Here is a 26,140-nt window from a genome sequence, read left to right as displayed (position 1 = left end):
CGCAAGTGGCTGCCTTGAAGACGATCCAGATTTGTCTGGGAGCCGTCTGCTGCTAAAACCCTTTGATCCACTTACTTCTCCCCGGGGAGCTCCCTGCAGCTCTGGTGCTAATGCCCCCGTGGCGACAGGGGCTGAGCTGCCAGACGGATGCAGGGGAGACCCCCTCCCGCTGCCAGGGAAGGGAGCAGCCGCAGAGAAACGAGGGGCGGCAAAAATAGACGGGATACAGGAGCGGTGCCACCGGGCTTCATCTGCGGGGTGCAGGGGGTGGGAGTGCGTTTGGCTGCGGGGGGGGATGGAAGGAGCATTGCCAGGTGATTGCCAAGATCAGGGCTGGGAGGGATGGTGGTGTCATGGGGAGGGTTTGCACTGTCGGTGGAGGGTTCCCTGCCCTGTGGCCGACTGCCCCAGTGCTCAGTGGGGGGATGTACCCTCGGCAGCCAGACCCACTGGTGATTTTGGGGTGGTGAGGGTTCAGATAATGTCCCTCCTGCCTCCCTGCCAAGCCCCATAGCAGGATGCAGCCTGCTGTGATTTGGAGGTAGTGGTGCCACATGTGGTTATGGGCATGCTCCTGGGGACACGGTTCCTATTCATCCTCACCCCGTCCAGCCCCAGAGCCCAGGTTTTGGGGCAGGAGGACTGGCCTCATGCCCGGCTGTGCTCAGGCAGTTGGGGGTTGTCCCTTTGTCTGTTTATAACCATTCCAGTGTGTGGGTCACTGGGATCCCTATGCCAATCTGTTGTGCCCAGCCAGGGGCTGTGGGGATGGCTCTTGGGTCCAGGGAAAGTTTGGGGTGTGGGGAGCTGGTTTCAAGTCAGTTGGGCAATATTTGCTGGTGGGGAGGTTTTTTCACAAAGGAAAAGCAAATTTGGGTCAAGCAACTCAGATAATGAAATGGCTGAAAGGGGAAGGCAGGAGATGGGCAGGCAGGAGGCAACTCCAGTGGAATAAATGGGATACTGGCTGTTTGGGATTATAGGGATTCCTTTGCTTTTACCATTAAAAAGGTTTAAAGACAGGGAAGCTGAAATCAGTTGCTGTACTGGACCTCAAATCACAGAATCACAGCCTGATTTGGGTTGGAAGGGACCTTAAGGCTCATGTCATTCCACCTGGGCAGGGACACCTTCCACTAGCCCAGGTTGCTCCAAGCCCTGTCCAACCTGGCCTTGGACACTTCCAGGGATGGGGCAGCCACAGCTTCTCTGGGCAACCTGTGCCAGGGCCTCCCCACCCTCACAGGGAAGGATTTCTTCCTAACATCCAATCTAAACCTGCCCTCTGCCAGTTAAATGGAAAATTCCCATTTTGCAGTGGGTGTCAGGAGTGAAGGATGTGTTCAGCTCTCCTGCGTGGGCAGCTCCATGTCCTGCCCTGCCCAGATCCCATCGTGGATGGGTGTCACCCCGGTGGGGATGGGGGTCCCTGGGGGTCCTGGGAGGACAGCAGTGCCGTGCAGCTGGGACAGCATCAGTGATGGGGCTGGCACGGGGCTGAGCCTGGCAAGGGGGGGCATCCACGGGGGCTGTGCCTGCACAGAACTCTCACAGGCGAGTTGTGGATGGACCTCTCAACCACAGGCTGCCAGTCTGTGCCCGGAACAGGATGGAGCTGTGGGCAGGAGAAGGGGGTCAGTGACCTCCTCCCTCCTGGGGGATGGCACAGGGAGCTGGTGCTCAGGAGGGTACACAGTGTTTTGGGATGGCGTTGCCTCTACCGCTGCCAGCAGCCCTGACCGCCCTGGCAGGGAGGGGAAAAGCCCTCGGGGCGCTGGTGGAGCCGCGGGAGAGGCCAGGGGACGGTCAGCCCGGGAACAGCCGGGGCTGGGGACGGTCACGGCGGGGTCCGGAGTGCTCTCGGAGGGCCGCAGGGGTGGGATGGAGGTGTGAAGGGAGGCGAGCGGGGAGCGAACAAAAGCCGCATTGAGTGACAGAGCGCGGCCGCCAGCGGAGCAGGAGCCCGGCCAGGAAAAACAGGGCCTGGAGCGGGGAGCACATCGTGTCCCTGGCTGGGGCCGCCGGGGCTCGGTACATTCTGTAGCGGAGGGAGCTGGCGCGGGGACGGGCTGGCTCGGCTGCCGCGGCACAGCTGACCCGGGACACGCACGGGGGGCTCCCCCGGCGCTGCCCCGACCCCGGCGCTCGGGGGTCTTTGGGGTAACGAGCCCCGCGGACCCCGCTCCCACCCCCAGGGGGTCGGGGGCGCCCCGGCTCTGGGTCAGCGCTGGGGGAGGCGGTGGGCGCTGGGGGCCCGGGATGCAGGCGGCGAGCGGGCGCCGTGCCCAGGAATTCGGGGATGGTTTGCAGGCTGCGCTGCCCGGGCAGCAGCGGCTAATTCAATTAGGGCTCCGTGTCACGAAGCCGGGAGGCCGGCGGCGTGTGGGGGCGGGCAGGGGCCCCACGGGGAGCGGGGTGGTGACCGTCGGAAGGGCTGCCAGAACCCCTGGGGAATCAGCGGGGTGGGGGTGTCCCGACCCCCCCAACTCTGCTAGGAGACCCCCGGGCAGGGGGGCTGTACCCAGGCTGGCACCGCAGGCAGGTGCCTCCAGCCCGGGCACCCCATGGAGCTGCGGGAGGTGTCACCCCCGGGCACTCGGACCCCTCAGGATGGCCTTCCAGGAGGCAGGAGTCGGGAGCAGCTGCTCTCCTTTGAAGTGTGACTTCCCACCTCTTCCACTCCTCCTCCTTGTGCCTTGTCATCCTCTGTCCCCCTCCCCTGCTGCAATCCCCATTCCCTCACCCCCCAGGAACACCCTAAAGGGAATGTCCAGGGGGGCTGTGGATGAGTTCAGACCCCTGGGTCGAGGCTCAGGGCATTGTCTCCTGCAGTCCAGAGCTGGTTTGTTCTGGTGCTCTGGGCACTGGTTCCTTCTGTCCCTTTTTGGACGTTTTGTGACACCCTCCCCCTCCAGGTGCCTTTTTTGGGCAGTTTTATTTCCAAGTGTCTGATTCCTCTGGCTGTCAGACAAGTCCCTGCTGCCAGCCTGGACCTGGAGAGGGTCCTTGGGCCACGGGATGGCTGATCCCACAGCCCAAGGCATCACTGCCGGTTTGTGGGGGGCAGGGGCTATTGCTCCAGAGACACCCACCAGCAGTAAAAACCAGTCCTGAGGATGCTGCAGGGCCTGGCTTGGAGCATCTCAGTCTCCTCTCTGAGGGCAGCGGCCCCATCTCGGGGGGGGGGGGCTGTGCAGAAGGGGTGGATCCAGCCCCTCCTCGAGCTCACTGGGACCGGCTGCTCCGGCAGCTCTGGCTGATGTAATTCCTGCCATTACAGGTAAAACTGCTCCACCTCGGGTGGCAAACTCTCCCGAGAGAGGCAGGAGGGGTTGTTATGTTCCTGTTGCTTTGCAGCAGCCCACAGGGATCCCGCTGCCTCCCCAGGGTGGCTGCCTCCCCCTCCTCCTCGGGCTGCCTGTGCCGGCTGAGTCCTTCCCAGAGCTGTGCCTGGGGAGGCAGAGGCTGCACCACGTGTTCCCCCCCCAGCCCTGCCGTGGCTCCCCTGGCTCTTTGTTACCCCTGCCTGGGCTGGCAGCATCCCTGCATCCCGCTGCCTGTTGGAAGGGTCTCTGCCTTCCCCCACCTGCCCGCTGCCTGCAGCCACTGTGTGTGCAGGGGCAGCCCAGGGACCACTGCAGTGGCTTGGCTGTGGCTTTCCTGCCTCCCTGTGTGACCAAATAGCGCTTGGAGAGGGGAACACCCCGACTGGGGCAATGGGGCATCCCCACGGGGAAAGTCTGGGGCACTGGGGAAAATCTTGGGGTGTTCCTGGTGCTTTGGAGTCCTTGGAGGGAAGAGCAGAGACTGATTGAGCCAAAGGTGACACAGGGGTGCAAAACTCCCCCTCCCTGGGGTGGGCTCAGTGCCAGCCCCCTCACCATGGGCTTATGGTGGGGGCCTGCGGGCAGGGGAACTGCCTGGGCAGTGTTCTGGGCAGACCCAGTGTGGGGGAGCAGGGAGCAGAGTGCTCAGCCAGAGCCAGGGCACAGCAGCTTCTCTCTCCCTGCTCCACCAGCCCAGCAGAGCAGCCCTGGGGGGGTGACAATGTCCCCAAGGGGCAAGTCCTCTCCTTCTCACCTCACCAGTGCCCCAGGGGGATGGCAACGTGAGGGCCAACCTCACTGCCCCCACAGCACGGGCCACAGGGCAGGAACCCCCTCTGGGTGGCAGGCAGTTGAAGATGAAGCCAGGGTGCATTGCCAGCCCCCACCCCAGCACCCACCTTACCTGCAGGATGTCGCCTGCTGTTTCCCTGGCAACGGCGATGGCATCCCGCACACCTCGGGCAGAGTTTCCCTGCATCCCCTGCGATGTCATCCCTGTTTCCCGGGTAACCCAGCATCCGGGAGCTCTGGCAGGCTGGTAGTGGGGGTCCCCAGCCCACCCCCTGCCTTCTGCTGTGCCCAGCCACGTGCCACCCGAGAGCACCAGGGGAAGGGCTGTGCTGGTGTGGGGGCTCGTGGTGGCCTTGGGTGGTGGGGACAGGCTGACAGGTCCCAGGGATGCTCTTTCCAAGGCAGGGATGGGAAGGTGAGGCACATGGCCCACAGGTTTGGGGGATCAGGCAGCCCTGGCTGTCACAACAGAGCCCAGCCCATGCTCTGCTCACTGCAGGGGCCTCTGGTCTGCCTGGTGTGGGAGCAATGGGCAGCTCAGGGGTGGGAGGAGAAGCAGGGCTTGGGGACACGGTGCCCACCCTGTGTCCTACCCGGTCCCTGCACAAAGGGATGGGGACTGTGTCTGGGCTTGTGGGCAGACAGTGTTCCCAAGAATAGCCAAGGGATGTTGGGAAGCATCCAGGACACTTGTCCTGGTCACCTTTGAGCGACTGGTCTGGGCAGGAGTTGTTAACCTCCAGGAGGGCCCTGGTGAGGTGTGCTGAGCATCCCAGTCCATGCTGGTGCTGGGCTGTTCGGCTCCAGGTAATGCCCTTCATGCCATGAACCCATCCAGGGGTGAAACACTGGGCAGAAAGTGTTCCCCACGCTCTGTGAACAGCTTTGCTGCTTGTCCCCAACAGCTTTGCTCCATCCCATCCCAGGTGGCAAATCCCCCCAGCTCCCAGTGCTCATCTCCAAGAGACCAGATACCCCCTAAGCCCCGTGGCACGAGGGTGAAGTGCTGGATCCCAGGGCAGGGGAGGTCGGGACCCCCAGCTCGCCGGCCGGGAGCCCCCCAGGATCGTGGCAGTTCCAGGTGCTTTCTCCACCAGTGGATCAGAGCCTGGAAATTCCCCTGCTGAGGCAGCTCAGCCCTGCCCAGGGAAGGGATTTGGATGAAACCGGAGCCTGCGTAGGCAGTGGCCGGGATTTCCCCTGGATCCCGTGCTCTGCCCTCTGTGCTGGGCAGGAGCTGAGCGCAGCCAGGAGCTCCTCTGGGGTGTTTTTTGGGAGCCACAGCCTTGCTGGCAGCCAGCCCCTCTCCTGCACAGACCCCCTTGGGAGTATCCCCTCTGGCAGGGGCTCCCTCGCTGTGCCCTGTGCTGCCCACCCCGAGGGGATCCAGCTGCCCCTTCCTGCCGAGCCCCTGGGGCAGGGGGTGTCCCGGGGGGGCTCCCCTTTTCCAACCCACCAGTAGAGCTGTGCCCACGGGGCGCAGCCTCGTGCGTGTGAGCAAGTGTGTCAGTGTGGGGTGACCCCAGGGGTCCGTGAGGTGACCCCAGGAGTCTGTGGGGTGACGTGAGGGGTCTGTGGACTGCCCTGTGCCTTGCTCAGCTGTGGGAGTCATAGGCAGAGTTGTGCAGGACACCCAGTGACCCCAAAATGGCCCAGCGGGTGCCTGGGTGCTGCTGGGTGCTGGCGGTGCCTGGGAACATCCCTGCCTGGAGAGTTCTATCTCTGGCCCAGCACATGCAGGGGCACAGGGGGGGCTTCAAGCCCACCCTTGGGCAGGTGCTGAATGCGGGTCTCCCCTCCTTCCCTCCTCCCTCCTCCCTGTGCCATGAGTAAGCCCAGGCTGGCGGGACCCCAGCCCGGAGCTGGGGGGGCAGGGGCAGGGCAAAAACTCTTGCTCTGGGGTCAGTGAGTCCCAGCACAGCTGGCGGGGGGGCAGCAGGGGGGGCAGGAGATGGGGGCATGGGGGGGCTGGGAATGGGGGCACTTAAGGGGCTGCTGGGGGTGGGGGACACAGGAGAGGAGAGCTGGGGACAGGGGGCTGCAGGATGGGATGCAAGGGGTGGTGTGGGCTGTGGTTGAAGGGGAAGGTGCGGGATGGGCACAGGCTGTGCCCCTGAGTGTGTGACTGGGGCTGTGTGGGACACCCCACTGCAGGTTGGGGACATCCTGGGCAGGATCCTGGCACAGGGCCTGGGGCTGTTGTTTCAACCCCCCTGGGAAAAGGGAGGTTTTTCCATGTCCCCTCCCAGAGCAGATTTGCCTTTGCCTCCTGCCTGGCATCCAGTGGGGGCCAGGAGCCCCCAGGAGATGCCACCCCGGGGCACTGTGGTGGTGCTCCTTGGGGCACAGTAGGGATGAACCCCCATCCATCTTCACCCCCAGGACCCTCTCCTGGGGGTGCCACCCTTGCTGTGAGTCACTCACCCCCCACGCTGTGCCAGTGACCTCTAAGAGCATCCTCCTTGGGGACAGGGCACCCCAAGGGTGCCATCACCCCCTCTGTGGGTGAGAGGGGTGGATGTCTGGGGTGGCTGGGCTGGTCCAGGGGGTCCAGGCTGGGGCTGTGGGATACAGCAGGTGCCCACAGCAGGGTTGGCTCCTGCAGTACCTCCTCCCTTTGCCACCGCCCCCTCTGTGCCTCAGTTCCCTGTGTCTGCAGCAGTCCTGGGCTGGGGGGACACTCACATCCCTCCTTCCCACAGCTGACAGGGCTGGAGCTCCAGAGACACCCCCGGGGGCCCGTGCTGCCCTTGCTCCACTTGCTGGCTGTGGCTGTGTGCTCAGGGGGCTCTGGGGATGTGTGTGACAGGGGCTGCTCCCAGCCAGGGTCTCCCCTGTCCCCTCCGTGTCTCGCTGTCTGTCCCAGCAGGGTCTGGGGGGAGGGGGGAGCAGCCCTGGGCACACACTGAGACTTTTCAGCTGCCTGAGTGACACAAAAGGCTCGTTGGGCTCAGCCCTGCTGGGACAGCCCCGGGGTCTGTGTGGGTGTGGGGCAGCCTCCCCTCTGTGGGACAGGCAGGCAGTGGGACCCTGGGGGCAGGGCTGCCTTCCAGGGGCTGCTTTGGAGGGGCCTGATGTCCCTCAGGTCCCTGTGGCAGAGGATACCACACTCGGGGGCATCTCAGCTGTGATGGCATCACCAGGCTGACACTGTCCTGTGGGGCCGTGGCACAGGGGGCACACCTCGGCAGGGACATCACTGTGAGGCCACTGCCCTCAGTCTCTCTGGCCATGGTGACACCTGGGACAGCTCCTGCCACTGCCTCCCTGTCCCCATCCTTGGCCAGCTCCAGGGGGAATGAGTTTGCCCCAGCTAAGTGGGTGACCACGGGGGTCTGTGCCCCTGCAGGGGCTGGTCCTGCCTGTCCCAGGTGGGCTGTGCCCAGGACAGGGGCTCGGTGCCCTCTGTCCCCTGCGTGCAAGGGCAAGACATGAAGGTGCAAGTGTAAGAAAAAGGAGTTGTGTGGGGTTTTGGTAGAATCATGGAATGGTTTGGGTTGGAAGGGATCTTAAACACATCCAGCCCCACCCCCTGCCATGGGCAGGGACACCTTCCACTAGCCCAGGTTGCTCCAAGCCCTGTCCAACCTGGCCTTGGGGACTTCCAGGGCTGGGGCACTTCCAGGGATGATCTGGAGGGTTTCAGTGTGTGCTGGCAGGGTGGGCTCTGGGGCTGGCTGGGGATGGGTGGCCCTGGTGTAGGGCTGGGAGGGGTGAGGCTGAGCCAGGAGGGGCTGGAGCCAGCCCATGGGGAGTGTTGCAGTGGGCTGGCCTGTGGGCAGTGCCCTGCAAGGCACATCAGTGTGGGGACATGGGGACAGCCCAGAGCCTGCCAGGACAGGCAGGGGTGCCATGGGCTTAACTGGGTGGAACTGACCCCATCATTGGCTGGAAACTGCTCCTTATTTTCAGAGATGTTTTTAAAATAGTGCTTCTTGCCACGGTTCTGCACAGCAGATCCCCACGGTGAGGATTTTCTCTCTCCCTCAGAGGCATCACTGAATCCTCCCCTGCCCCACCTTTGGGGCCTGAAACCTGCAACCTGGCACAAACATTTGTTTTCTTGAGCAACTGTGATTTTTTTGTTGTTGTTATTGGAATAAAATTGTTCCATGAAAAATCTCTCTGCCAAGAGCATTCGGTGGCAGGGATGTCCCTACTGTCCTGACCATCCCTCTGGTCCCCATCCCCCTCAGGGCTGAGAGCCCTGAGTTCTCCCAAGCTTTTGCCATCTGTGCTTGCTGGTGTTGGGGTGAAACCTCTTGCAGGAAGAAATTCTTCCCTGTGAGGGTGGGGAGGCCCTGGCCCAGGTTGCCCAGAGAAGCTGTGGCTGCCCCTGGATCCCTGGAAGTGTCCAAGGCCAGGTTGGACGGGGCTTAGAGCAACTTGGGCTGGTGGGAGGTGTCCCTGCCCATGGCAGGGGGTGGAGCTGGATGATCTTCAAAGTTCTTTCCAACCCAGACCAGTCTGTGATTCTGTGATTCTATTTGAAAAGCAAAAGGCACCTTTGCATGCCCAGCCAAACCAGTTTGCAGAGCCTGTCCCTGCTCCAGCAGCCAGCACAGCCCGGGGGCAGTCCTGGTGGGACACTGTGTCAGGCAGGGTTTGGCTTTGCTCCCTGGCTCCTTGAAAGCCCTGTGGCTGGAGCTGGAGGACACAGCACAGAGGGGCTCCCAGCATTCCTGTGGGGCTGCTCCCCAGGGTCACACAGGGATGTGGGGCAGGCGGGGAAGACCTGGAGCAGAGCGAGCCCTGGAGGAACACGTGTGCCCCAGTCCTGGCTCCCTGCCCAGCTCTCCGTGCTGTGCTGGGAACAGTCCAGCTCTGATGCAGCCCTCAGGCTGGAAATCAGGACAGCCTGGATGGAACAGGCAGGGGGAGGATGGGGCTGGACTCACACCCCGCAGGGTCTGGGGTTCCTGCTGCTGCTGCTCAGGGTGCTGCTGCGTGTGGTCAGTGCTCTGGGACAGGACAGCAGAAGGGTGGCACATGGCTGGAACTCACGTCCCTCCCAGGTGGCCAAGTGACCCAGAGATGGTGTTTCATGGCACCCCACAGGACAGTCACCCCCAAGGGTGTCTGAGCATTTCTGTGTGATGCAGGATGGTGCAGGCTGAGTCCTGCTGCTTCCCTCCTCTTCCCACAGGCCATGAGGAGGAGGCGGGTGGGTCCTCTCCTGGGAACAGCCAGCTCCTCTGCCTGGGGGCTTTGAACCCCCCATGGGGGCTCAGCATCCTGCTTGGGGCACCTCCTGCATCCCTGGTGGGTGCTGAGTCCCCCTGGGGTCTGTTGGCATGATTTGATGTGCCCTTGCCAGGGATCCAGAGCAGCTCTGGGTTCACTCAGCGTGGGCACAGACAGGGCTGCCTGGTGGCACTGGGGCACTTGCTGTCCCCAGACAGCCCCAGCCTTAGTGCCAGCAGTGGGGGGGTAGCCAGCAGGGAGATTAGGTGGCACCCAAGGAAAAGGGAGTGTGGCTGCTTTAATGATTTGGCTGCAGTGAGAACTTGGTGTGGAGGAAATTGAACCCAGGGGAAAAAATCCTGTAATTTCATGCAAAAATTACATGGCAGCTCCGGGTGATTTACTGCAGCTATTTTGGTGGGCAGCTCTGGGGTGTCATTAGAGCATTACTGGATAAGTGGCTGCTGGTGGAGAGGGTCTCACATGTTGGAGAGGGGTCCAGGCGGGCTGGGGGTGGGTTTTGTCCCCAAAGGACAAGGATGGGGGGGTTGATGTGTCTCAGCTGGATGAAGGCACCTTGCAGAGCCTCCCCAGCTGTGCTGGAACCCTGTGGCTTGGCAGCATCCTTGGAGAGGCTCCAGGTCCCATCCAGCACTGGGGTGGCTCTGAGGGAATGGCACCCCATGTGTGGGTCTCTTGGAGAAGGGAGTGCTCGGCTCAGCCTGGCTGGGGAGCAGAGCTGGGGTTTGTTAGCACAGGGCTTGGTGCCAGGGAGGTTCCAGATGTGGGTACTGGGGTGCTGCACACTGGGGTGCTGGGGCTGGCTGGATCTCTTGCTGCAAAGGGTGGGGGGCAGAGTCCGACCCATTTTTCCCCCATTGCACAGCACCCCCTGCCCCATAGCCCCCTGTCAGCATCCCCGTGGGGCTGGGGGTGAACTGAGTGAGCAGTGGGGGCTGGCACCAGTCCCCAGAGCTGGGCGAGCAGGCGGCCGTGCCAGGACCAGCCTGCACAGAGGTGAGTGACACACAGCCACAGCTCACCTGGGCCACCACCCCCTGCCTTTGGCACTGTTCCAGGGATGCAGGACACGTGTGGGGCTGGGGCAAACAGGAGCTGGGCAAAGGTCCTGGCTGTCCCTGCCTCCTGCCAGCCCCTGCACTGGCACCTGAGCCTGCAGAAAGGGACCCCACAGCCAGGGTGGGTGTGGGTTCAGCCCATCACCGTGGCATCGGGGCACTGCAGCCCTGCCTGGCCCTGCCTGGGCCGTGTCTCCGGGAGGTACCCGGTGCCAGCTGAGCCTGCAGAGGGGTTCTGTGTGCCCACAGCTGCCTGGTGCACCCCTGGGGCTCCTGCCCACCTGCAGGGAGCAGGGAAAGGCCGGGCTCTCCCAGAACACCCCCCACTCCCACGGAGGTGCCCAGCTCCCCAGCCCTGCCTGCGCTCTGCCCGTGTCCCTGGAGGGCAGTGTGTGCCTGCTCGTTAGCCACAGCCCTGCTCTGATCTAATGAGCCCTTCAGGGAGCGCGTGGGGCAGGACAGGGAGTGCTGGGGGATTCATGGAGCTGCGGCTCTGCTTATGGGATGGAGAGGGATTACTGCCTTCCCCATTGCCCCTGGGCTCCTCCTCTGCCCCTGCCACCCCTTCAGGGACAGACAGGCCCAGCTGGGAGGGCAGCATGGTCCCCTTGGGGTGATGGGGCAGGACAGGGCTTGGGACAGACACTGTGGGGTGGTGGGACCTCTCCCTTCCAGCTGCACTGGAACAAGCTCTTCTGGCCCCTCTTGTCCCAAGCCAGCTTGGGCAGGGCCAGGACTGGAGGAGGGAGTGTCACACAGAGCTCCAGCAGTCAGGAGAAGCCCAAGGGGTGTTTTAGTGCAGGCTGTGGGAGCTGGATCGACCATGCAGGTGTCCCCCCAGCACTGAAATCACCCAATACTGGTCCTGATGCTCTTCCCATCCATCCATCCATCCATGTGTTCATCCACGGGCTGTGGGGACCCAGAACTCAAGGAGCATTTGCTTCAACACTCTCAGGCACATAGTGGGATTTTTGGGGGTATCCTGTGCAGGACCAGGAGTTTGATTTGATGATCCTTGGGGTCCCTTCCAGCTCAGGACAAGCTATGGTTCTATGACCCGTCCCCTGAGCCACCTCACTGGAACCCAGTGTGAACCCCCCGACCAGAGTGGGACGTAGAGAAGATACTGGTGCTATGCCTGTCCCCTCTGGACTGCAGGGAAAAGCCATTCCACAGGGATGGGCACTGCGGATGCTCTCAGCAAGATGCCCGGGGAGGGGCACAATGCAGCACCCCCTGGGGGCAGGGAGGGTGCTCTGGTTTTGAAAGGGATGTGGAGTGGTGGCAGCTGGCTAAAATAAAGCAGCTGCCATGGCAACAGCAACAGTCCCAGGGCTGAGAGGGGGATGTTGGACCATGCCTGCCACCCCTGCTTGCACCCTGGTTCCAGCCTGGGCATGAGGAGTGTCCTGGTGTGCCTGATCTCCCTCTGTCAGCTCCCTCCTGGCCGGGAGGGGTGCAGGAGGTCTTGCCCTCTGTGCAGCCCTAAGGGCTGAGCCCAGCACTTGGCACCCCCCTGGGCTCTGTGCTGAGACAGTGTGTGGGGACACTGCAGTGTGGGGGTGCCCCAGGACCCCTGGGCAAGGGCTGTGGAGTGAGTGTTGGGCAGGGGGGCTGCTGGGGGCTGTGGGGAGTGGTGGGTGGCTTGATTGGCATCAGTCATGTCTCCAGTGGGTTTGGGAACTGCTTGCAGAGCTCGTGGTCAGGAGGGGGAGGGAGGGACCGAGGCAATTGTGGAACAACCTCTGCTGAGCACAAGGGCAATGAGGGGCAGTGCCGTGTGTGGGGGCTGCACCAGGGGCTTCACCAGGCTCAGACCCACTGTGAGCCACCCGCTGTGGTAGAGTGGGCCAGGACCAGCGCTGGGCCAGGCAGGGGATGGGCATCACCCAGAGACCCACCCAGTTCTGTAGCACATTTTTTGGCCCTGAAACTTGCCCGAAGCCCAGGCAGCCCCAGCCAGGCTCTGTCTGGGTTTGGGGGGTGGGATGGGGCTGGAGAGTCCTGGCACAACATCAGGGTCTTAGTGATGGTTCCCGCCTGGACCTTCTCCAGGAGAGGTTGGTCTTGGACACACCATCACCCAGCCCCAGGGAATGGTGGACATGGGCAGGGGGTGGCACAGCCTGGCCCCAGAGAGCAGGGTCCCAGCTGCATTCCTTCTCCTCCAGAGTGTGGGACTTATCTGGAGCCATCCTTTTGCCCCACATCTGTGGAGCAGGGCAAGGCTGGACTCCTGCCCGGTCCCAGAGGGGGGCTGGCACGAGGGGTGGCACAGAGAGGGGCCGGGGGGGTGTTCAGGGAGGGGGCTGTAGCACGGGGACCCCGCAAGCGCAGCTGCTCGGGCACGGCCCCGGGGGTGATTAGCGGTTCCTAATGAGCTGCGGCCGGGCTGGGAGCGGGGGGCGGGGGGCCCGGGGCGGGGATGCTTCGCCGGCCCCGCCGCCTCGGGCTCCTCGCGTGTCAGCCACCTGCGACGGGGCCGGGGCGGGCACGGCCCCTCACGCCTCTAATGGGCATTTGGTTCAATTAGCAGCACGTCAGCCCCGCTCGGCTCAGCCGACGCGCTGACCCGAATCCGCTGCCTCCGCTCGCAGCCGCCGGCGAGACCCCCGCGGCGGGGAGGCGGGTGCCTCCCCCTGCCCCTGCCGTGCCCTTTCGGGGGGCACCGGGCAGCCTGTGCACCCCCCGCCCAGCTACGGCCCCGGGGAAGGACGTGCTGGGGAGGGGGGACAGCCCCAGCTCCCGAGTGGGAGATGGCAAACGGGACCTGGGCATCAGCTGGGGGTGCAGTGAGTGGGCAGTGGGATGCTGAGACAGAGCGAGGGGCTGGGGGGCTTACGGAGCATTGAGGGGGGCTGGGGGGGATTATGGGGCATTGAGAGGGGCTGGGGGGGACTTATGGGGCATTGAGCTGATGGAGCAGTGCAAGGGTTTTGCTGTGGGATGCTGTAGGGCACCATAGAAGTACGGCTGTGGGGCACAGTGTGGGAAGCTGTGGGGTGGTGCAGAGGGCTGGTTTGGGGGTCGTGTGTGGGGTGGTGCCAAGGGCTGGCTGTGGGGTGGCTGCGTGGCCATAGGGCACTGTGAAGGGCTGCCCGGGGTGGGAGAGGGCAGCACGGGGGCTGCTGTGGGGCAGTGATGCCCGACGAGCAGTGGGCAGGGCAGGGCTCAGGCTGCAGCCGTGGAGCAGAGCTTATCCCACGTGCACGGCAGCAGCTCCAAACTGCCTCGCCGAGCCCTGTGCCGGGGGCTGCTCCTTCCAGACAAGGCACTGGGTGCCGTGGGGCAGCAGGGAGAGGGGCAGACCACGGGGGCTGCTCACAGCAGAGAGGCGGGTGGGGATTCCCAGTGTGCTGAGTCCTGTCCCTGGGGGGCCTGGCGTGAGGCTGGAGGAGCCCTGTCACACGGTGGGCTGGATTTACAACCGCCTGCCTCCCCTGGCTCCGGCTGCTCCGGGTGCTTCCTGTCACGGGGTTCACCCACCCGTGTGTGGAAGGCTGGTGTGGGTCAGGTTGGTGTGGGGTGGGCTGCTGTGAGGCTGATATGGGGCTGATGTGAGGCTCGTGTGGGGCTGGTGTGGGGTTGGCTGATGCACCTGCAGCCACTGGAGGCGACGGGGGTCTCGCCCACTCCCTACCCTTGGCACAGCACAGGGATCCGGCTGCTGTCATCACGGGGCACCCGTGAGCATCTGGGGTGCCTGGCATCCCCCGGTGTGTGGGCTGCACTGCCATGTGTGCCAGCTGCCATCTGCTCGCCAGGCGGGCGTGGGCCCCGCGCGGGAGGCGGCGGTGCCAGGGCTGGGGGGCTGCGCTCAGCCACCGGCTGCTCCGGGCAGGATGGTGACACCAACGCAGGGAGCAGGGCTGGCTGTGCTCAGGGGAGGGTGCCAGGAGGCTACGGGGATGGCCACCCTGCTCTTAGCTGCTGGTGCCCGCGGGCAGAGCCGTTTCTTGGGTGAATAGGATGTCTTTGGGGGTGTCACCGTGGAATGTCCCGTGCCACCACCCGCCCTGTACAGCGTCCCCAGGGATGGAGCCCTGTCGAGGCTGTTGGCAGCCTCTGCCCTCCGGAGTATTTCCTTCAACAGTGGCAATTTTTGTGTGCAAGAAGTGAATAAGCATCAATTAACCCCTGGAGCCGTCCTTGTGCTGCCAGAGAGCAGCCGGCAGAGCTCTTGTTAGTCTTCTTGTCCCTGTCCCTGCTTCCTCCTGTCAACAGTGTGAGAATCGCCACCAGGTAACGAAGGGGCTCATTAGCTGGATGGACCGGCAGCCTGGGCAGACAGACAGCCCCCAACACACCCTGGCCGTGGGGGTCTCTGAGAGCAGGGCTGCGAGGTGTGGGATGTGTGGCGAGCAGCTGGGTTTGCTTGGAAAACCCTTGGTGCTGTGGGGACAGCGGGGACTGGTGGCAGCCCAGGGACAGTGGTAGGGACAGCAGAGGGGTGCAGGGGATGTGACAGGGATGGAGTGGGTCCACGGGGCCCCTCGTTTGCTCTCGTCAGCTCCGGCTCTCCGCCTGTTCTCACTCGAATCGCACTTGTTTCCCCTCACCGTGCTCTCCTCGGGGCACACAGAGGGATGTTCAGCCCCCCTCCCTGTACCCCAACGCTCGTGGGCACCCCAAGGCTGGAGGTGTAACCTGGGCATGCTGCTGGGGTGGGGATGGGCAGATGCTTGGGACCCTGCAGAGGCCCCTCTGGGTCTGGCAGCGATGCCCATCTCGGGGGTCGGTGCCTAGCTCGGTGGTCGAGGCTCGTCTCGGGGGTCGTTGCTCATTTCAGAGGTCCCGTCTGGACAGAGGACATGGGGAATGGCTCCCACCACAGCAGCAGCATCATCTTCATCGTCGCTACCAGATGCCCATTGACAGTCAAGTCGCTCTCTCAAACAATGGGTCTGGCTAATCCTTTTACAATGGGACTAATTGCTAATCAGACCGATTTCACACTGCCTGTTCCCCTGACAATGAGGCTCGCCGGAGGAGGGCTCCAGGGGGGGTGGGGGCTCTGTGGGTGCCCACAGCCCCCCCTCAGGCCCCGCAGCAGGACCAGCCCTCGGCAGCCGGGCACCGGGATGGCACTGGGGTCTTCCAGCTTGGCAAAGCCTCTGGCAGCTGGTGGCTGGGGCTGGCACGGGCTCAGCCTCGTCCCTCCCTGGTGCCAGCCTGGGCTGAGCAGGGCTCCGCTCCACCTGCAGCCCTTGGTGCCACCTCCGGCCCTCCCTGCGCTACCCAGAGCATCCCGTGCCCTCTGCAGAAGGCCGGGGGAGCGGTGGAACCCCAAGGAGTGGGTGTCACCCCCGGCACGCTCTGGGTGTGCGCTGGGGGCTGATGCTCCTTGTCCGGTGCCGTTTGGGTACCTGGGGCTGTGGATCCCAGAGAGGGGCTGAGCCATCGGAGCGGGGCGGGCAGGCAGGGGCGACACGGGGGCACAGGGGACGGGGAGGGGGCACAGCGAGGGTGCAGGGCATGGCCAGGAGTGCAGGTTGCTGAGAAGTGGTGCAGGGCAGAGAGGGGCAGAGCAGTGTCAGAGGCATCGCGGGGACCCTGGGGCTGGCACCAGCCTTTCCTGCACCTCCTGTGCTCTGCCTCACTCCAACCCCTGCCAAGGCAGCTGCTGTTGGGGGCTTTTGCCAGCCCTCATGTCCCCCACGCGTCCCCTGCCTGCTCCCTGCCAGCCGAGGCTGGGGCTGTGGGAGCCGGGGGCTGCCGAGTGGTGGTGGGGGGCAGGTCCCTGCCTGCCTGCTTTAATCAGCTCCCGACCCGCCCCGGTGCAGCCCCGGCCCCGTTCCGTGCGCCCCGAGCCGCGGCCAGCCGAGCATGTCGGGGTGCTAATGAGGAGAGAGCCGGGCCCGCTGCACCTTGCACTTAATTGCTGCTGTCTGCTGGCTCTTAATGAAGCTCGGCTGCAGGAGAAGCAGCAGCTTTCCCTTCCCTCCTCTCCCTTGGCAGTCTGACCCTGCCAGCCCTGTAGCTCTGTTACCTGCCCAGCATCTAGAATTGGTGTGAGCCCTGCACTGGAGCTGCGGGGCGGGGGAGGCAGTAGCAGAGGATGATGAATGTCACCCCCATCCAGCTGTGGCATCCCCAAACTCTGCAACCCCCAGCCCCTCTCCCCATGCTCTGCATAGCAGCTCCATGCCAGCTGCACAGGGCTGCAGCAGCTCCTGCCTGTCTGGCTGAGCAGGCTCGGGGAGCGCTGGCACGGGGGGACTGCGGGGATCCTGGGAGTCCTCCCTTCCATGAGGGGCCCAGCAGCTTCACCCCAGCAAGCCCAGCCCGGGCATCCTCAGCCCCCAGTGCCTGTGGGTGCAGGGCAGTGCCTGGGGCTGAGCTGGCTGGTGGCCTTGGCCCTGCCAAGGCAGTGACAGCCACGTGCTCTGCTTCTGTCCCTGCCGCTTGCACGGCAGCCTGGTCGCGTGGAGGAAAGCTCGGGTCAGCCTGTGGCTCAGGGAGAGGTGCTGGAGGGGTCAGGGGCACTCTCCCTGCCAGGCAGGCTGGCCAGGGCTTGGCTCACTCTGCTTGAAGGTGACGAGCATCGTTTGAGCAGCTCAGTGTCCCAACCGCCCCCTGGCCCCTCCCCAGCCGTGCAGGAAGGGGTTAACAGCTGGCCCATACCTGCAGTTGCATTTTAAAGATGTGAAATTAAAGCCCATAATTTATTCTCCCCACACACGAAGGAGCAATTAGTTCTAAACACGGCTTAATCAGTCAGCGCGAGATTGATTTCTGTAGACTTGGATTTGGTGGCTGCTGGCGAGGAGCCAGCCTGGGAGCAATCTCCAAATAAATGAAGTGCAGAGAAGTAAGCCATTACATAATATGATAGATGAGGCTGGAGCTCACTCTCCTCTTCATTAGTATTCCACTGTACACCACAACAGCACCAAACTTTCTCCCCGGCACCGTGGGGTCCTTCCCCTCCCTGTCCCTCTGTCCCTCCTGCAGCTGGGCAGGATCAGGGAGCTGCCTCCCCCCTCCAGCAGCCCCTGCCCAGCCCCGAGCCACGGGCAGTGCTGGGGGAAGGGTCTCTACACTGATGCTCTTCCCTGGGCTCTGCATCTTGCCTTTCTCCTCTGGCCCCCGGGAAACTGAGGTACAGGGAGCTGGGGTGGCATCCCAGGAGCTGCACATCAGCAGGGACAGGCAGGAGTCAGGATCCCAGAACAGTTTGGGTTGGAAGGGACCTCAAAGCTCATCCAGTCCCACCCTCTGCCGTGGGCAGGGACACCTTCCACTAGCCCACGTTGCTCCAAGCCCTGTCCAACCTGGCCTTGGACACTTCAGGGATCCATGGCCCAGCTTCTCTGGGCAACCTGGGCCATCCTCACAGCCAAGAATTCCTTCCCAACATCCCATCTATCCCTGCCCTCTGGCTGTGGGAAGCCATTCCCTGTGTCCTGTCCCTCCACCCCTTGTCCCCAGTCCCTCTCCAGCTCTCCTGGAGCCCCTTTAGGCCCTGCCAGGGGCTCTCAGCTCTCCCTGGAGCCTTCTCTTCTCCAGGTGAACCCCCCCAGCTCTCTCAGCCTGGCTCCAGAGCAGAGGGGCTCCAGCCCTGGAGCACCTCTGTGACCTCCTCTGCTTTAACAGGTCTGTGACCTTCCTGTGCTGAGGGCCCCAGGGCTGGATGCAGCACTGCAGGTGGGGTCTCTCAAGGGCTGAGGGAGAGAATCCCCTCCCTTGACCTGCTGGCTACTCCTCCTCGATGCACCCCAGGATGGTCTCTGAGTGCACACAGCCAGCTCATGTCCAGCCTCTCACCCACCAGAACCTTCTCTGCAGGGCTGCTCTCAATGGGTTCCTCTCCCAGCCTGTATCATAGCCTCACCTCCTCTCTTCCCCAGGCCAGGGGTTTGAAAGCATCGCCCCATGGTCACCCCAGCCTGTCACCCCCCAGGGCAGGGGCAGCTGGGGGTGCTTGTGTTGGGACGTGACCCCCACTCCTGCCTCCTGCAAGGCCATCCCTGCTCCAGCCAGGGAGCTGCTCAGAGCTGTGGCCGCAGCCTGAGCCAAGGGAACCAAATGCTGCTCTCAGCAGGGAACCCCCTGAGATGCTGGATGTGGAGGAGGAAGCCAGAAGTGTCCAGGGAGGAAGCAGCCCCCAGCCAGTCCTGCTCTGGGCAGTGAGGGTTCTGCTGGGTTTGCAGGGTGTGTGTCCCTGCCACCAGAGCCTGGCTGCAGACACCCAGAGAGAGACTGTCAGTGACAGGCATTTTGGGGACAAGATCTCACTGGTGCCAACAGGTAGCTTTGGGCTGTGGTGGTGCTGATGTGCCCTGCACAGGGTGTGCTGAGGGAGGAGGGGAGCACATCCTGAATGGTGCTGGGCAGGGAAAGGGGCTTGGAGTCCACTCCAAAGGGGATCCTTCTGCCTGTGGAGCTGGTGGAGAGTGGGCTGGGATCCTGGGATCCTGCAGATGTGCAGGCTGTGCTGGGAGCATCCCATAGGATCTGCTAGGGCTGGGAGAAGACCTGGACCTGTGCATGGTCCTGATTCTGCCTCTGCATTTGTTGCCTCCTCACCTTGTCCCTCCCCAGGCTCCTGCCAGGGAAGAAAGGTCCCCTGAGACCCAGCCCTGCCTGCTGCAGGTCCCTGGGATACAGGGACACCCCTGTCCCTGCCATGACAGTAACTGCACTAACACAGAGCTGGTGGATGCAGCGAAGGGCCGTGACCACGGGGTCCTGGAAACGGGATGCCTGGCACTGGGATGCCCAGCAGGGCTGTGAGAGGGACCCACCAGCTGAGCCTTCCCGGTCCCGACCCCTCTGGCTCAGACATCCACGGTGTCCCAGGGGATGGAGCCCAGGTCCCCCATGATGCCCTGTGTGACCCCCAGCCCTCTGGGTGTCCCCTCCCTTCTGAGGTGCTGGAGCTGCTGCTGACATCCCCCTGTCCTTGCTGTCCCCACAGAACTCCATCCGGCACAACCTGTCCCTGCACACCCGGTTCATCCGCGTGCAGAACGAGGGCACCGGCAAGAGCTCCTGGTGGATGCTGAACCCCGAGGGCGGCAAGACGGGCAAGACGCCGCGGCGGCGGGCGGTGTCCATGGACAACAACAGCAAGTTCCTGCGCATCAAGGGCAAGGCCAGCAAGAAGAAGCAGCTGCAGGTGACGCAGGAGCGCGGGGAGGACAGCCCCTCCTCCCAGCAGCCCAAGTGGTCGGAGAGCCCCGTGTCCCACGCCAGCGACGAGTACGACGCCTGGGCAGACTTCCGGACGCGCGCCAGCTCCACGGCCAGCACGCTGAGCGGGCGCCTCTCGCCCATCATGGCCAACCACGAGCCTGACGAGCTGGAGGAGGACGACGGCACCCCCTCCTCCCCGCTGATGTACCCCAGCCCCTCCAGCACCATGTCTCCTTCCCTCAGCGCCCGCTGCTCCGTGGAGCTGCCCCGGCTGACCGACCTGACCGGCACCATCAGCCTGAACGAGAGCCTCGGGGAGAGCATGCTGGAGGACCTGCAGGACGGCTACGCCATGAGCCCGAGCCAGCAGCTCCCGCCGGCCGCCCTGCGGCAGCGCAGCTCCAGCTTCACCTTCAACTCCAAGTGCTCCAACATGGGGGCTGCCGGCAACACCTACTGCGGGACCATCTACAGCCAGCCGGCCATGGGCCTCATGCGCCGCCTGCCCATGCAGACCATCCAGGAGAACAAGCAGGCCACCTTCTCTCCCGTCAGCTCCTACAGGAACGCCTCGCTGCAGGACCTGCTCTCCTCCATCTCCTACGCGCACAAGGAGAGCATGGTCCCGGGGGACCTGCCCCTGCCGCAGGCCAGCCCCATGGTGCCGGCCCGTGGCCACAGACACAACCCGCTGCTGTGCGGGGGCGGGGAGCAGGGCCTGTCCTCCTACCCGTCCCACCCGGGCTCTCTCATGAAGAGCGGCGCGTTGTACCACCCGTCACCAGCCGGCCACCACCCCGCGGTCAACACCAGTGCCTTAGCCAATCCTGTCAGCCTTATGAGCCTGCCCAGCGACTCGTGCAGCATGGCGGCCGTGCCGCACCACGGGCACCTGCATCCCTACGCCAATAACCAAGGGGCACACATGAGCCTGCTGGATTCGCTGCAGGGCCCCTACCCGGGGGCCGTCCACCCCCCCGTGTTGGGCCAAGACAGGTTCCCAGCAGACCTGGACCTGGACATGTTCAACGGGAGCCTGGAGTGCGACGTGGAGTCGATCATCCTGAATGACTTTATGGACAGCGACGAGATGGACTTCAACTTCGACTCGGCCCTCCCGCCGCAGAACGGGCTCAACGTGCCCGCGCTGCCCGGGGGGCCACAGCCCACAAACCAGAGCTGGGTGCCTGGGTGATGCCCGCCCCGGGGGGGGCTGACCACCGGGAAGCCACGAGGGGAACATTGAGACTAACTTTTTTTTTTCCTTTCTCTTCTGCCTTTGTTTGTTAAGATGGGCGAGAGCCGTCGGTCTGAGCTCGAGGTCGAACACGGAACACAAACCGGAGGGTCAAATACTGAGATGGAGGGGGAGGGCCCCCAGCCCCACGTGTGCCCCGTCTGCTGGGTCCTCCCGTGGGCATCCTCCAGAGGACACAGGGCAGCTGAGTGGGAGAGGCAGCTGGAGCCAGACGGATCCAGGGGGGTAGCAGGAAGGGAAGACCTTTCCAGATGGTCCCAGTGCCCCACTGTGATGGTGCCAGTTTGATTTGCCCTTGGGCTGGGTGACGGAGCGGTGACGGCTGGTGGTGTGGTCCTTTCCCATGGGAAGGGACTGTTCCCTGAGCCACCTTGGGAAATGAGCCCTCTGGGTAGAAGTGTCAGGAGTGGGGACCCTGCCCCAGGGTGGGGGGGGCTCGTCACCCCTCAGTCCTGGTGGAGGTCAGAGCTCTGCCAAGCCCACACACCCAGGACACCTCCACAGGGAGTGTCCCTGTGTGGCCCCAGGCAGGTTCTCTTACCGAGCAGTGAGAGGGGTGGTGATGGAGGGGAGGGTGTGCAGGCAGCAGCCCTGGGAACAGCATCTGGGCAGCCCCCTCGCCTGCTGGGGGCTGGGGGTGCCCCAGGAATGCTGCAGTCCCTGCGTGGGGCAGGCGTGGGCAGGGCCCGGGGGGGTCCTGCTGGGAGTGATGTGCTGCTGGAATGGGTCCCCTGTGCTGGAGGTTCAGGGGCAGCTTGCAGGGTTGGGGAGGGGGGCGTATTTATTTGATTTCATGCACTCTTTTGCCATTGAGTTTTTGCATTGGAAGGAAGAAAGGGTCAAGCTTAGGGACAGGAGAGAGAGGCCGTGAGCAGTGCTGGTGGCTGCGTCCCGTCACAGGGCTCATCTTGGCTTGGCCATGGCTTTGGGTGCTGGATGATGGGGTGAAAGCTGTGATGTGGGTCACCCTCAAGAAGGGGAGGGTTGTGGTGGCCAGGCCTCCAGGTGCAGGGTGGGATCCTTCCTGCCCCAAACCTGGATGACCCACATTGCTCAGGGAGGTGTCATGGGGCTCACAGCCAGGGCTGTGGGGCTCCAGTGGATCACTGCCCATCCCCAAGGTGCCAGGAGAGCTGGTCTAGGGGGCTGTCAGCAAGAGGGGTGCACCCACCTTCCAGGGGCTGGGGCTCCGTGGGGATGGGGACCACAATTCACACGTGGTCCTGCTGCGTGCCAGGATCCCAAACTGGCCCCACTGCCTCAGTGGGGCAGGCGTGGGCCAGGGGGCCACAGCCATCCTGCACAGCTGTGGGGCAGCTCTGCCCTGGGTGCAGGGGGGTTTTGGAGGGGGCAGGCTGGTGGGCAGCAGCAGCAGCGACTGGTCCGTGCTCTGGAGGCACTGGAGGGGCTGGGAGGATGTGGTAGGAGCTGCTGCTCTGTCCTGTGGAGTCTCTGCTCAGCCATCCTTCCTCCTGGGCACCACAGGCTCTCTCTAACCCCCAGCCCCTGCCTTGCAGCAGGGACAGGCTGCTGAACCAGCACGTTCTCCCAGCCCAGCTCTTCCCTTCTTGCCCCAGGACCTGCTCCCCTGGCACAGTGCAGGCACTGGGTCCCAGCTGCAGGAACAGTGTGGCTGCCCAGAGCCAGGGCAGGGACCTGTGGGTGGGCACCTCCTGCTCCTCTCCTGACCCACAGGGCTGTGGCAAAGTGTGACAGAGGAGCCCCATGTGCCACCGTCCACCTTTGACCAGGGCACACGGCAGGCACAGTGTCTGAAGACATTCTTACAAGTTAATTAATTATGTTTACATTATTTGATCATGTACAGAATTTAATATATTCTATTATATATAATCTTTCTTGAATGCTTTTTTAAAAAGGGTTATTCTTTGGTCAGGATCATTACCACATTCCTTTTGTACACCACCTCTCGTTTCAGGCATATTTCAAATCCTTGGAAACTGGTCGCAAATGGCAAATTAATCCCTGGCCCCCCAGTTCAGCACGTGGGGTGTGAGGGACCCAGAGTCAGGGAGGGTGGGGAGGGCTGCCCTGGAGGAAAAAGGGGGGCTCTGCCCCCAAGAACAGGAGAAACAGAAGGGGTCCTGGCTCTTCCAGGCATCCAGTGTCCAGGCACAGCTCCAGCAGCACACCAGCACACCGGGCCAGCAGGCAGGCGTTTGCAGATGGGATTCTCTGGCACAGGGACCCCCAAACCCCCTGTGGTGTCACAGACCCGACCATCGGTGTGGAGGGGGAGCCACACCAGCAGCAGGAGAAAACCCTCCCCTTGTCTCATGCCTGCCCCCCCCCCCGCTGCCCCCCTGCCCCGCTGCTGGAGCCCCTCGATCCCCCGGGGCACGTCCCATTGCCCAGCTGTCCTTGTGGTTCGTGACCGTGGGGTTGTCGTGTGTGCGGTGGAGTCGTGTTGGTTTTGAAGCGTCGTGTGTTCAGTCGTGTGCGGGGCGAGGGACGGCGGGGGCAGGCACAGAGACCCCACAGCTGGGACCCCGGGCCAGGGGGGGCTGCAGGGGAGCCCAGGGACCCAGGGGGGTGGTGGTGGCACGGGGGGTTTCGGGGCTGTGCTTGATGCCCCTGGGGCAGGCGGGTCCTGGGGGCCCTGGGGGTGGCTGGCACGGCCGTGCCCTCTGTGAGCGCGGGTGTGGGGACACCAGGGCTCTGTGTCACTGTGGGGTGGCCGAGGGGACACCAGGGCTCTGTGTCACTGTGGGGTGGCCGAGGGGACACCAGGGCTCTGTGTCACTGTGGGGTGGCCGAGGGTTCTCTCTCTGAACACAGCCAGGCCCCCTCACGTCCCACCTCACTCAGCTTCACCCTCCCTGCTCCATCACCCCCTCTCCCCCTGGTGCCCTGAGGACACGGAGCTCCCTCTGCTCCCAGCCCTGCCCCTGCTCAGCCCTGCCTGGAGCTGGTGTGGGGGGATGCCGAGGGCCCCCCCGGTTTGCTCATACAGTGGTTTTGGGTCCGTCCTTTCCCTCGTATTTATAACTGTACAGACTGGGGGGGAGGGTCTGAGGTCATCTCTCACCACACATCTATAGTAGGCAATGGTAACTTTCTTGGTTGTGCTATTAGAGTTTGTGTATGTGGCAATGTAAAGAACTGTGTATAGTGCATTGTACAGCATATTTTCATGAATAAAATTGTTTTAAATATTACAAGGTGAGGCTGGTGCTTGTGTGCCTGGGCTGAGATGGGGGGAGGGTTCCCCCAGGGAAGCTGGGGAACCTGGGGAGAGTTACCAAGGAGAGGATGTGATGTTTGGTGACACTGAGCTTGCACCCAGAGCATGGGGATGGTTGGACTGTCAGGTCACAGAACCATAGAACCATAGAACCTCTGAGGTTAGGAAAGCCCTCTAAGACCACTGAGTCCAATCATCCCCCCAACACTTCCACACTCAACACTAACCCCTGTCCCCAAGTGCCACATCCACATGTCTTTTAAATCCCCTCAGGGATGGTGACTCCAGCACTGCCCTGGGCAGCTGTGCCAGGGCTTGACAATCCTTTCCATGAAGAAACTTTCCCTAATATCCAGCCTAAACCTCCCCTGGCACAACTTGAGGCTGTTCCCTCTTGTCCTGTCCCTTGTTCCCTGGGAGAAGAGTCTGACCTCCCCCCACTCCTCCCTCCTGTCAGGGAGTTGCAGAGCCAGAAGGTGCAGTCCCACCTGGACACGCCTCTGGATATGGGCCTAGACAGTCTATAAGTAAATGTATTTACCAATATTTTCTGAGACTGATGTCCTGCCCCAGGGTCACTGCTGTCTGGTGCAGTGGTGGGGACAGTGTCCAGCTCGTGCCCTGCACCTGCTGTCCCAAGCCCCCTCCCTCCCTGTGAGGCTCCCTGGGTACAGCCCCAGCCACTGGCCTGGAAATCCCCCTTTCCATCTGCTGTTGGAGCTGTTTGGACCAAAATTTCCCCTTTATGTGGTTGATTTTATTTCCTGCCCAACCTCATTCCACCCCCTGCCATGGGCAGGGACACCTTCCACCAGCCCAGGTTGCTCCAAGCCCCGTCCAACCTGGCCTTGGACACTTCCAGGGATCCAGGGGCAGCCACAGCTTCTCTGGGCAACCTGTGCCAGGGCCTCACTACACTCACAGCCAACAATTCCTTCCCAACATGCCATCTATCCCTGCCCTCTGGCAGTAGGAAGCCATTCCCTTTGTCCTGTCCCTCCACCCCTTGTCCCCAGTCCCTCTCCAGCTCTCCTGGAGCCCCTTTAGGCCCTGCCAGGGGCTCTCAGCTCTCCCTGGAGCCTTCTCTTCTTCAGGGGAACCCCCCCAGCTCTCCCAACCTGGCTCCAGAGCAGAGGGGCTCCAGCCCTGGAGCATTTCTGTGGCCTCTTCTGAACTCTTCCCACCAGCATTATTAGGCCTTTCCATGGCAACCTGATGCCCAGTGCTCCCCACTGTGCAGATCACCTGCAGTGTGTCCCTCCAGCACCCCCTGTGACGTCCCAGCAGAACATCTCTGCTCCCAGTGCACTGGGGACACAGCCCAGAGCATCCTCCCCATTGCTGGTGGGACCAGCCAGGGGGACAATCCCCTGCAGGCCCTGCAGTGACAATCTGTGCCCACTCATGAGCTCCAAAATGTGGTCTTAACCAATATGTTTTTTGGGTTTTCCTATTTTTTTATGAGAAAACACACAGTGTCCAGGTGATCCCTTGCTGCTCCAGTGTCCTCAGCAAACCTCCCCACCTCGACAGAGAAATGCAATCCTGTCTTTAAAGGAAAAGAGGAAAAAAAACCAACAGGAAGAAAGGTGTCAGATTGGATTAACAGGATCTCTTTTCCATAAATCCCTGTTGATTGGCATTAATTATATCACCCTTTAGGATTCTTTATTCATTGCATTCCCTATCAGCTGTTCCACTATTTTCCCTGGGATCAATGTCAGCCTGACAGACCTGAAATTACCCACGGCGCCCTGTTTCCTCTTTTAAAATATTAGCCCAAATCTCCACTTTTCTCCCAGGGCCCCCAGTGCTGGGCACCTCCCAACAGCTCCTGAGCAGGGCCCCCCTGGCTGCCCCCCCTGCAGGGGCTCAGCAGAGCTGTGCTGACAGCCTGAGCCTGCTCTGCACGCACTGACCTTCTCCCAGTGCCAGCTCCCAGTGCCACCACGGCCCCCGGAGCCTGGCAGGCTCAGCCTCCCACCGCTCCCAGAGCACCCACAGCCCTTCCCTGAGCACCACTGGGGGGTTGATGCAGTGCCAGGAGGTCGGGCAGGAGGGGGCAGGGGCTGTGCTGGTCTGAAATGCAGACTGGCTCAGGGACACCCTCCCAAGGAGGGTCTGCTCTCCTGCAGCGGGGCTCTGACAGCCTGGG

The 26,140-nt window shown here is 63.0% G+C and overlaps 1 protein-coding gene across 2 annotated transcripts in view; it reads left to right on the top strand.

Moving 5' to 3' along the window:
• The window catches only part of FOXO6 (forkhead box O6), a 37,856-nt gene extending 13,894 nt beyond the window's left edge, over positions 1–23,962 (top strand). For both annotated transcript variants that reach the window (XM_064635285.1, XM_064635284.1), the window contains one exon: positions 19,305–23,962. In XM_064635285.1, the coding sequence (XP_064491355.1) occupies positions 19,305–20,717 (1,413 nt within the window). In that variant the 3' untranslated portion in view covers positions 20,718–23,962. The remainder of the gene's footprint in view (positions 1–19,304) is intronic.
• Positions 23,963–26,140: the final 2,178 nt, after the last annotated feature.

This window comes from Pseudopipra pipra, chromosome 24 (genome assembly GCF_036250125.1).
Source record: "Pseudopipra pipra isolate bDixPip1 chromosome 24, bDixPip1.hap1, whole genome shotgun sequence".
In the NCBI taxonomy this organism is placed as follows: Eukaryota; Metazoa; Chordata; class Aves; order Passeriformes; family Pipridae; genus Pseudopipra; species Pseudopipra pipra.
The sequence above is the reverse complement of the archived record's forward strand: the minus strand, read 5'-3'. Positions and strand labels throughout refer to the sequence as shown.